General features: G+C 40.9%; 1 protein-coding gene across 7 annotated transcripts in view; it reads right to left on the bottom strand.

Annotated features, from left to right (window-relative positions):
- ESYT2 (extended synaptotagmin 2) overlaps nt 1-12,516 on the bottom strand; it is a 96,656-nt gene that overhangs the window by 13,848 nt on the left and 70,292 nt on the right. For 4 of the 7 annotated variants that reach the window (XM_054495217.2, XM_063668057.1, XM_063668058.1 and 1 more), the window contains exons 14-16: nt 8,228-8,290; nt 5,100-5,174; nt 3,643-3,729 (exon numbers count right to left, since the gene is read on the bottom strand). In XM_054495217.2, the coding sequence (XP_054351192.1) occupies nt 3,643-3,729; nt 5,100-5,174; nt 8,228-8,290 (225 nt within the window). The remainder of the gene's footprint in view (nt 1-3,642; nt 3,730-5,099; nt 5,175-8,227; nt 8,291-12,516) is intronic. The other 3 variants (XM_054495216.2, XM_063668059.1, XM_063668060.1) reach the window with 1 other exon arrangement.

Genomic DNA, 12,516 nt, shown 5'->3' on the forward strand with positions numbered 1-12,516 from the left:
CTGTAATATAAAATAATTTAATCAAATAGAGTAAGAACTCTGAAGGTTTCTCAGTCTATACAAAAATGGTCAGAGAAATTAACATATAACTACTCAGGAAAACCTAAAAGCTTGATTGTGTATTTCTTTTTAAACTAAACTATAATCACAAAAGCAGCTTTAAATGAAATAACTATGACAATGTTTGTGGAACTTTAAAAATTTTTAAAATCCAAGGTCCAGTAAGCATAGATTATTTTGAGAATATAGAAGTATAAAACAGAATGTAAAAAAGTATCAGGTTGGGGCAAAAGTAATTGCAGTTTCAATGGCAAAAACTCCAATTACTTTTGCAGCAACCTTATAAAACAACCAACACAGAACAATGAGCCAGGGCTGGGCAAGCGGCATGACCAGTCTCCTAGGCCTGGCTGTTCACACACACCTATCAAAAGAGGTTCAAGATACAAGAAGCAAAAACAGAGGCTGAGGAAAAAACATAAATTCAGAGATTTAAACACCATGCTCGGCCGGGCGCGGTGGCTCACGCCTGTAATCCCAGCACTTTGGGAGGCCGAGGCGGGCGGATCACGAGGTCAGGATCGAGACCATCCTGGCTCACACGGTGAAAACCCCATTTCTACTAAAAATACAAAAAATTAGCTGGGCTGGTGGCGGGCACCTGTAGTCCCAGCTACTCGGGAGGCTGAGGCAGGAGAATGGCTTGAACCCGGGAGGCGGAGCTTGCAGTGAGCCGAGATGGCGCCACTGCACTCCAGCCTGGGTGACAGAGCGAGACTCCGTCTCAAAATACAAAACAAAACAAAACAAAACAAAAAACACCATGCTCTTCATACCTGATATAAGAAGTAGTCTGAGAACTAGTAAGGCCCCAGAGGGCCTGAGCAATGCTATCAACCACCCTGACCTACTGACATCCATGAGACACTCTCCAACACCAGGAAGGCACACAGCCTACAGGTGCACGTGGAGCGTGTCCCAGGACAGGCAGTGCTCGGGGCCATAAAGCCGGTCTCAAACATAAAAGGGCTCATGTCATACAAAGTATGTACTCTGACCACTATAGAATGAAATTGGAATCAATAATAGAAAGATTAAAAAAAAAAATCCCCAAACATATGGAAACTAAATAACAGACCAAAATAACCCATACATGGGTCAAAGGAAAAAACTGAAAGGGAAATTAAAGAAATAATAATCATCAAAAGGAGACATCAACCACAAGTCAAAATTTGTGAGATGTAGCTACAGCAGAATTTAAAGTGAAATTTATTGGAGTAAATGCCTACATTATAAAAACAGAAATGTCTCAAGCTTCTTCTTTAAGAAACTAGAAAAAGAGAAGGAAAGACCCAAAGTAAGTGGGACTGAAATAATAATGATCATAGTAGAAATCAATGAAATAGTAAAAGAAAAGCAATAATGACAATTAAACAAAAAATTGGTTCTTTAAGAAAATAAAATCAATAAACACCTTGTAAGACTTATTAGGAAGAAGAAGAGAGAAGACAGGCCAGGCATGATGGCTCACGTCTGTAATCCCAGCACTTTGGGAGGCCAAGGTGGTTGGATGGCTTGAGCTCAGGAGTTCGAGACCAGACTGGGCAATGTGGTGAAAATGCATCTTTACATACATAAATACATACATACACACACACACACACACACACACACACACACACGCCCCTCCAAAACACAAAAATTAGCTGGGTATGGTGGCATGCACACGTAGTCCCAGCCACTTGGGAGGCCGAGGCACACATACACACACAACCAAAACACAAAAATTAGCTGGGTATGGTGGCATGCACATGTAGTCCCAGCCACTTGGGAGGCTGAGGCGGGAGGACTGCTTGAGCCTAAGAGGTCAAGGCTGCAGTGAGCCATGACTGCACCACTGCACTCCAGCCTGGGTGACAAAGTGAGACCCTGCCTCAAGAAAAAAAAAAAAAAAAAAAAAAAAAAGATTAATAAAGCACCAATAATAAAGACAGTGTGATACTGGCATAAAGACAGACATATAGAACAATGGAACAGAAGGAATTCCAGAAATAGACCCATACACATGGGCAACTGAATTTCTAGAAAGTTGCTAAGCTAATAAATTAGGGCAAATAATAATCTTTTTAACAAAGACTAAACAACTGTACAAATGCTGAACAACTACACAGCCATATTAAGAAAAAGAGGCTGGGCACTGTGGCTCACAACTGTAATCCCAGCACCTGGGGAAGCAGAAGTGGGAACATTGCTGCTTGAGCCCAGGAGTCTGCGACCAGTCTGGGCAACACTGTGAGATCCCGTCTCTACAAAAAATAAAAAAATTAGCCAGGCATGGTGGTGTCTGCCTGTAGTCCCAGCTACTCCGGAGGCTGAGGCAAGGGAATCACTTGAACCCAGGAGGTGGAGGCTGCAGTGATCTGTGATTACGCCACTGTACTCCAGCCTGGGTAACAGGGTGAAACTCTGTTCTCAAAAACAAAGAGGCAGGGTGCGGTGGCTCACGCCTGTAATCCCAGCATGTTGGGAGGCCAAAGTGGGCAGATCACCTGAGGTCAGGAGTTCAAGACAGCCTGGCCAACATGGTGAAACCCCAACTCTACTAAAAATAGAAAAAAATTAGCTGGGTGTGGTGGCGTGCGCCTGTAATCCCACGTACTCAGGAGGCTGAGGCAGGGGAATTGCTTGAACCTGGGAGGTGGAGGCTGCAGTGACTGAGATCGCACCACTGCACTCCAGCCTCGGTGACAGAGTGAGACTTCGTCTCAAAAAGAATGAAACATTAAAAAAAGAAAACCCCCCCGAACGGCTTACAAATTCAGTATTAAGAAGACAAATAACCTAATAAAAAAGACAGGCAAAAAAACTGAATAGACATTTCACCACAGAAGATACACAGACTGTAAAAAAGCATAAAAAGGTGCTCAACGTCATCAGTAATGCCACTGAAACCACCCGGAAATACTCCTATCTACCCACTAACACCACAGCACTGGCGAGATGTGGCGCCAGCTCGACTCACATGCACTTCGGTGGGAATGTGACACGGCACAATCTCTTTGGAAAACAATTTGGCAGTTTATTAAGAAGCTAAACATGAAACTGGCAACCTGCTCCTGGGCATTTTACCCAACAGAATGAAGGCATATGTACACACAGTCTTGTATGTGATATTCACAGCAGATTTATATGTAATAGGTCTAAACCGGAAAGAACCCAATCTTTTATCAATGTCTTACTCACAGGTAAATGGATAAGCAAATTGTGGTATATCCATAAATACTACTCAACAATAAAAAAAGACAAACTGTGGGTATCTGCAACAACACAGGTAAACCTCAGAATAATTATCACCAGAGAATACAGACAACTAGAGTACATACCGCATAATTCTCTTTGTATAAAATTCTGGAAAATGTGAACAGTAATCTATAGTGACCAAAGGCAGGTCTGTGTTTGCCTGGGGCTGGGGGAGGTCCGGGTTACAGAGAAAACAAGGGAGCTTGGTGGACGGATCTACCAATTGTCCTGATTCTGGCGATGGATCCCCAGGTGTATACACGGGTCACAACTCAGCAAATTGTATACTTTAAAAAGTCAATTATGTTTCAGTAAATTGGTTAAAAAATGCAAATAAAATACCTCAACTTCAAGGTCCTGGCGCTTGGGATTGTGAATGAAGAAAGTGAAGTTTTCCTCCCACACAGGTTCATTGGTTTTGTATCGAATCTGGAAGAAATATCCAAATTATTAGCTCTGATATTTTCTGTGGAAAAGGGCTACTCATTTTACATGTTTAGAAGCTTAGAATGAAAAATAAAAAGAAAATAAATAAAACAAAAAACCAGAAGCTTAGGTTGACCTTAATTAAATTCCAAGACATGTATTTGCAAGTATGCACTATTATATATCGATTGTGGACGTGTTGAAAAGATAACGACACGGTCTAAAGCCTTTAGAGTGTGTCATGAGGCCCCAACCTGTGCACCCACAGATAAAGGCTTCGTGTGCTTGGCCTGGCCTCGGTTCTGTAATGACTTTTGCACCAACATAATAACTCCTCCGAACTGAGGAGGGTGTGCACTTGGGCACGTCTCTTAAACCGTTAACAATTCAGTGAGTGACGGCCTGTAACTTTGGGCAATTTCTTTCTTATTTTATTTTTATTTTTATTTTTTTTTGGTAGGGGGGACGGAGTCTTGCTCTGTTGCCAGGCTGGAGTGCAGTGCGCAATCTCAGCTCACTGCAACCTCCGCCTCCTGGGTTCAAGCAATTCCCCTGCCGCAGCCTCCCAAGTAGCTGGGATTACAGGCAAGTGCCACCAGGCCCAGCTAATTTTTTTTCTCCTGTAAGGAAAGTAGAACATATTACAGCAATATGTAACAGCAATACCCTCTTTTCAAGTCGTAATTCTAACTGTATTGGTTGAATTTTAAGCACTGTTGGTTTTCTTTTAAACGATATTTATAGAGTGCTCAAGACAAACTGAGGAATTGTTCCCATGTGTCTACTCATAAAATCAAGCAAAAACATATTCATCTATTACTTTCTAATGTTATTTTTGTTTTGTTTTTTGAGACGGAGTCTTGCTCTGTCGCCCAGGCTGAAGTGCAGTAGTGCAATCTCGGCTCACTGCAACCTCTGCCTCCCGGGTTCAAGTGATTCTCCTGCCTCAGCCACCCAAGTAGCTGGGATTACAGGCGCCCGGCACCGCATCCGGCACCATGCCCGGCTAAGTTTTGTATTATTAGTAGAGACAAGGTTTCACCATATTGGCCAGGCTGGTCTCGAACTCCTGACCTCAAGGGATCTCCCCGCCTCGGCCTCCCAAATTGTTGGGATTACAGGTAGGAGCCACCACACCTAGCCACTGAAGTTATTTTTAAAAATGAACAGTATATTTCTTGCTATTTCAAGTAGCTGGTTATCTATATCAAATGACTGATTTAAGAAAAAATAGATCTGAAAAGCCCTTGTCTCGATGCCCACGCTATCACACAACTGAATGCATTTGCAACCCGGCATCCCCAGGTGAGACGGCAACACGGACAGCGCCCGCACGACAGGCACCAAGGCTGAGTCCGGGGCCAGCGCCTTACCTTGCTCTCCTGGGCCTTGTGCCCAACTGACATCTGGACAACAGGATTTGGGTTGCTGCTTATTTTCTTCCCTGACTACCCAAAACAAACAGAAAACAGACAAAATAAACAAACACATTTTAAACGGGTCTTAACTAAAAATGAAATTACTGGCTTATATTAGTAATCATTTTTATTTATCTCTGATATTTAAGGGAATATCTGGGAACAATTTAATGGGAAAACATATGCTACACACACCCCAAACTATAACTACAAAACTTTCATTTGCACACAAATTTTAAAGGTTAGGGTCTGGTATTTTTAAAGCCAACTACTTTGGAAAACTGAATCTTCTAAAAATTCTTAATGTTAATTACCGTTTTCGAGAGTTCTTTTATTTACAAGGATAACAAAAATGAATAAAGTGCAATTAATGAAAACCAAAAACCATGAAAAAAGACAAATGTAAAAGAACGTAAAATTCAGAATATTTCTCTGGTGGGAATAAAAATAGTAGAGTGTCAGATATATGGTTTTATGTTCTCAACTTAGCGTCTTCTGTTTGAGCATTTTTAAGCTTTCATATATCAAATCTTGCTTACCAGCTGCTAAATAATTTTGACTGGAAGAATAAACATCAGTTTAGAATCATATTAAATTAAGCAGATATAAATATGAAGAAAAAATTCAGGACTAGGAAAAACGGTAAGAAGTATACATCAGCACAGATAGTTGATAGGAGAAAATAGTAAAACAGCAGATACGTGTGACATGAGGTTTATTTATAACTTAGCCCCACAAGAAGATGCAGTTAAATATCTGTGTTAGTGGAAATTAATTAGAAGGTCACAAAAATGTTTTTGAGTTAAATAATTTTAGAGTCAAGACTCAACAATACAGCAATGTCAGAAATAGGTGTCAAAATCCTATCATTATTGGAAGAAATATTATTAGCTCAAACCTACTGCAATAATCTATTTCTTGGTTCATCTTTCTGATGTGAATGAATTCTGCAAAATGAAATAAGTACTGTTAAAAAAAGTTTCCAAGGCTACAGATTACTGTGGCAGAGAATACTAATTTTCCCCCTAATTTTCTTTTTCCTTTAATATTAGAACTCCCAAGTTTTAACTGAGCACAAGTCCTCTGTAAATATTTTGTTGGCAAACCTCCCTTGCAGTCAGTAACTAAGTTCTGGCCTCACAGGAGGCTGTGTTCCCTCGGGCTCGGGCTGGAGCCACAGGTAGCTCGTGGCAGACCCCCAGGCCAGAACCCCCGGACTTTAGAGGGAGATCAACTACTGCTACTTCTAAGTCAGTTCTATTATTAGATACAGAAACCAAGGTTGCTCCTTAACTAATATAAACATTTCATCTCTGAAAAAGTGGTCACCTGTTCCTAGAGATTGACTGCATCTTGTCAATTTTAAAACATATACTTTTTTTCCCCAATTTTCTAACATCCCTGAAAACAGAATGAATCTTAAATCGATAATATATACCTCTTTGGGGGAGGTTGGCAGTAGTGAGAGTTGTCACTGCCCTAACCAATTTATTTTGCTTCTATTTTCTGTTTAGGTATACCTGTCAGTGACATGATAAAACTGTTTATCCTAAGTCTAAAATTCTCTAAGTATAAAATAAACACTGTCAAGACTTAGCAGCATTTAAAATCTTAGTGGTTCATAAAATAATGATGTATCTTAAAATGGATGATGTTTTCAATCCTATGAAATAAGGTTAAATCATTAAGTTTTCTACTATGATGCAATATTCAAAATCCATCAGCACAAGTCAAAGGGACAAAGTATAATAAAAATATAAGTGTAAGTCAGATTGTCTCGAACTTAAACCTCAGCTCTATTTATCCCTTGATTATTGAGACCTAAATATTGCATCTATCCGAACCTCAGTTTGCATGCTTACAAAATGGGCATTTTTGGAACCTAGATGAGCTAATTTAATAACATAACAATTATAATATATATTATCCTAGCTACACTGGGCACTTTCATATGTATTATTTTATTTAATGTATTCGATAATTTCATGAAGAGGATACTACTCCTTCCATTCTACAAATAACACAACAGAGTGGACGCAGTGTCTTGCTGGAGGTCACACTGGTTGCTGAGTAGTTGGGTTGCAATTTAAACACAGTCTGATTTCAGGGCCTTCAGCCTTAACGTTATGTTCTCAGGTAGCAAAGAAGAGTGTTGATGTAATTCCTTTCAATGTTCTGGAGGGCACAGTTATTTCAACTACTGTGCTAACTAGTACTCCACAGGAGGAACCCCTAGTAACCCATACCTTATCTCCTTGGTGCAGGACAAAGTGGGGGGTTCGCAAACACCACAATACAAAGCAGACTCTGCCAGTCTCCTGCACTTTTGAAATCTAACTCATTTTTTCCAGATGAGACTGGTTAAAAACAGTTCCTCTTTCTTTAGGATAGATAGAATTTTCTTTAAATAATTACATTTAAAATTCCCCACCTCCCCCTAAAATTTAAGCCTAAAATATTCAAAGAAATTAAAGAAAAAATAATAAAACATTGTCATAAGAAAACTTTTTAACAATTTGCCAGAGCACACACGTGGATCTCACATTTTAGGGAGTGGAGCTTAGTTTTCAATAGACCTCATTAATGAAATTGAAAGCTTCTCAAAAGATCTATCACCCAAACCCAGCAGCACCAAAAGCCATGAAGTTGTTGACTCAGAGATGACCCTAACTCAACATATTGGAAGAGGTGATATTTAAATGTATATTCACAGTTCACAAGGCATACCTTTAAGTCATGATTTAAACATCAGTTAAGATTTTAAGTAGAACTTCTATGTCACAATTTTCACAAATTCAAATCCAATTAAAAAAGATATTTAAATCACCTTAGAGAGAGTTGCCTAAAGCCAACAGGAAAATAATCTAATTTATCATACTAGTACTTTATAAAATTTACCTTCAAAGTTGACTTTGATTGTTCTAACTACTAATTATTAGATAACAAAAGTAGGGTCTCTTCCACTAGACAATTAATTACTATATAAATATGGGAGGTAATTTGCCAATAAACTTATGAGACAAAGTATCATCTCTTTCAATATGTTTTCATTAACTCTGTGACCTGAAGGGAAAACAGTTTACCTTTAAAGCTCTCTGAACTGCAGTCTTCTTCAAGACATCGGGGTTAAATTCTAATGGGTTACTCTTTCAAGTCAGAAGAAAACGAATATGCCAAGGGTTAATAAAACATGCAATGAAGTTTATGTAAGGTTAAAGACATGAAAATTTATGGGAATAAACAAAAAATCTTTAAACAAAACCACCAGAGTTACACAAACAACCAAAATGCCACCTATAAAATTCTTTATGCCCAAGACTTCATCTTAGAATGAACCTTTAATCTATGAATATCAAAAGACAGCTCCTTATCCCCTATGATTAATATTCTTTTACTACTCCACCCTCTTGATCCTTTGTGATTTCACAAATACAAGAGTGGGACTTTAGGAAAGGGTTCTATTTACTATTCTCTGCTGAATAAACCCCTAAAATACCAATCATAATTAAAGGTTTTATTTGAAGCACAATGAATGGGCCACAGCCGCCCAAGTCCCTCTCAGGCCAGGTCAGGTCCTGGAACAGCTGCTGAGACGCACCTTCCCACCCAGCACCCAGCAGAGGAGCTGCTCCTCTCTGCTCCTCATCCTTTTCCGGGGTAGGAGTCAGGCTGGCTGGATCCCCACAGAAGCTTCTTGGGCTCTAAATATAGTCCTATGATTATGGGTTTTATGTTTACTTTTATTGATTTTTTTCCAATTCATTCGTTTCTTGCCCTCAAAAAGGCAAGACTGAGTTGTTCTGCAAGCTCCTTCTAGGACTAGTATTCAAGATTAAATAATTTATCATTTTAGTTGTAATTAACTTCAAACTTGTGACAAGCTGAACTAAAATTTTTTTTTTTTTTTTTTTCTAAGCAAAAGATTTTATAATGAAGAAAGATGAATAACTAGACTCTCAATCTTCCATGACTGGCAGGCTGGGCCAGGAGAGAAGATGGAACATGCGGCCAGGCAGGAATTCACATGTCCCTAAAGCTGCCGGTGGAGCTCTCAAAAGTCCCTGGATCCACTGCATCCGTCTCTAGGTGGAGCCTGGACAAGGGCATCCTTCACACACTTCCCAGGGGCTCATATACAATGAGGATGGGAACTCTGCTGCCCGGAAGGACTGACATTCTTCAGATATCCTACAAACCCTTCCTGAAGCTCACTTTTGGATAGATATGGCCTGTACCAAAGACACTTATTATTCTAACATGCATCAAGTAAAGTAAAACAAGGAGAGAGGCTGTGGTGTGTGAGTAGGGGATGCAGGAGAAGCTGTGTAAGGTAGTGGACAGCTGTGTGGCTCTGTGGATGAGACAGACTAGACCATGCAAGTGCTTCAGGCAGGTCCCCTGTCGGGAGGCCTCTGGAGTTACTCATCTTGCAGCCTTGGGCTACTCACCGTCAGGAGGCAGTGGGAGCCACCTGTGTTTTTTATTTATTTATTATTTATATTTTTGAGACGGAGTCTTGCTCTGTCACCAGGCTGGAGTGCAGTGGTGCCATCTCAGCTCACTGCAACCTCCACCTCCTGGGTTCAAGCAATTCTCCTCCCTCAGCCTCCCGAATAGCTGGGACTACAGGCATGCGCCACCACACCCGGCTAATTTTTTGTATTTTTTTTAGTACAGATGGGGTTTCGCCATGTTGGCCAGGATGGTCTTGATCTCTTGACCTTGTGATCCACTCACCTCAGCCTCCCAAAGTGCTGGGATTACAGGCGTGAGCCACCGCGCCCGGCCTTTTTTTTTTTTTTTTTTTTAAATGACAGCCAAAATAACTTGCACAAAGCTCCTAGCATCATTAGGCCTAAGGGCCTCCACAGTGGTGGCTATTATCCAGCTAGCACTGTTATGTTTAAGGCATTAGTGCAAATACCACTTATCTCAGATGAATTCCACATACAGACTGATGAATCTATAAACTTAATAAAGTGACAATAAATTCACTTTGCACTAGGGTCGAGTGGACAGGAGGCACCAAGCACCCCGACTCTGGGCCCACGCTGAGTTCCAATTCCAGCTCTGCCACGCACTGAAGCTGTGCCTGGGAATCTCTAGTCTGCGTCATCTGGGTTCTTGGTGTTGTCTTAATTTCCTTATCTGTAAAGTGATAATGAGGGTCTGGGCATTAAACATGTAGCACCCTGAGACCCCTGCCTGGTTCCTGGAAAGTGCTCAGTAAGTATGCTGTCATATCAGGCTTAAGATGTCAAAGCTGGCCACCATGAGTCAGGGAAAGTCCTTCTTGTTCCAGCCTGAAATTAAAGCCCAGAATTTCATCAAAAGAAGGAGGGCAAAGTTCTAAGAATCCACATTATGAAGAGGTCGTTTCCAGCCTAGGAGAATTCCTATTGTCCTAAGTTTGCAGGTGGGGATCGCTGGTGGCAATGCACTCCTGGAACTGGAATTCAAGGTGCTTTTGAGTGGGTAGAAAGTAAGAGAGCACTGGGTTGGCAGTCGTCAAAGCCTTCACCAGTGACAGCAAGGGTCTCAGCCCTCTGGGGAAAACTGGGGAAGCACTGATCTGGCTTCATGTTGAAAACCAATGGGTGGGGAAAAAGTTCAAATTTGTTTTACAGAACATCTTAGGTGATGCATATGTTCTAATAAGGAAGTACAGTGTGCAACTTCGATAATGCTGCAGGAAGGCTGATTTTGGTAACCCTCCTGATACGAGGTCAGAGATATTTCCTTTCTGCAAAAGGAAGCAGTTGTAGAATGGGAAAAAGCAACTTGGAAAAGCTATTGGAGATAAACTAACAGTTTACACAGGGGAGCTATCTAGTCACATTTATACTAGTCTATGATGAAATTTTCTGCTAACAATCATCAGAAGCAAAAAATTATTTTCTTGAAAGTAACAGAATATGCTGCTATTATGTACTGCTGACCTCATTTTGACTTTAAAAAGGCTTTAGACATATATGAGGAGACAGCCAGAGAGACCATGGTTACCACTTACTATTGCTATGCCTCTGAACAGCTCACCTAACCCTTCAGGGTCTTGATTTTCCTCATCTGTAAGATAGGGCAAAATACCTGTTCTTCCAATAGGATCACTTGGACACGGGGCAGGGACATCACACACTGGGGGCTCTCAGGGGGAGGGGGGAGGGACAGCATTAGGAGAAACACCTAAGGTAAATGACGAGTTGGTGTGTGCAGCAAACCAACATGGCGCATGCACACCTATGTAACAAACCTGCACGTTGTGCACATGTACCCTAGAACTTAAAAGTATAATTTAAAATAAATAAGTAAATAAATAAAATACCCGCTCTTCAAGTTTTGCCCCCTACCCTCCCCCTATTTAAAAAAATAAGAATAAACTGAGAATGCATAGGGAAATCCTTTGGAAATAGAAATGAAAACTCTACAAAAATGCAAAGCGCTATCACTACTCTATTAAGGGACAACTGGGCCGTAAAAATCTCACTACTATCAATTGGATGAAGTCTGACTTTCTAGGCTAATGACTAAGACGCTGTGGCCCCCTGTGGCCCTGAAGCAGGTGAAAACGGCTCTCTACTGAAAGCACAGAGAACAGCACAGGTATCCAGTGCCAGACATACAGACCACGGGCAACATATGATGAGATGGGAACAAAGGCATGCTCAATTATCCACTCCAGGAAGGTCTTTAAGTGTCTTAAAAGAAAGTGAATCACAAACTTAATATAGTTTTCTTCTCCCTTAGGAGCTCTGGGTAAATCATGTGAGTGAAGGCAAATTTTTATTAAAAAATGGGTGAATTTCTATCTTCATGTGACCATCCCCCAAGTGACTGAGAGTTGATTACACAGCAGGGTTTTCAAAGAAGGCCCTAGTGCTGACTCTTGCCTGTTTCATCAGGAAGGGACAGTAGGCTGCGCATGGTGGCTCACACCTGTAATCCCAGCACTTTGGGAGGCCGAGGTGGGTGCATTGCCTGAGGTCAGGAGTTGGAGACCAGCCTGGTCAACATGGTGAAACCCCGTCTCTACTAAAAATACAAAAATTAGCCAGGCGTGGTGGTGGGTGCCTGTAATCCCAGCTACTCGGGAGGCTGAGGCAGGAGAATCGCTTGAACATGGGAGGTGGATGTTGCAATGAACTGAGATCGCGCCATTGCACTCCAGCCTGGGCAAGAAGAGCAAAACTCCATCTCAAATTAAAAAAAAAAAAAGGGGGATAGATTTTAAAACAGTTTTGTGAAAGTTTACAAAAAAATTTACATCTCACATTGAGATGAACCACAAGAAAATGAATTTTAATCATTATGGCTTTATTTCTCCTCAGGAGAGGTTTTTTTAAAGAGCCCGTAGCAGTTGAGGAATGGAGGGCCA

Source organism: Pongo pygmaeus, chromosome 6 (genome assembly GCF_028885625.2).
Source record: "Pongo pygmaeus isolate AG05252 chromosome 6, NHGRI_mPonPyg2-v2.0_pri, whole genome shotgun sequence".
NCBI lineage: Eukaryota > Metazoa > Chordata > Mammalia > Primates > Hominidae > Pongo > Pongo pygmaeus.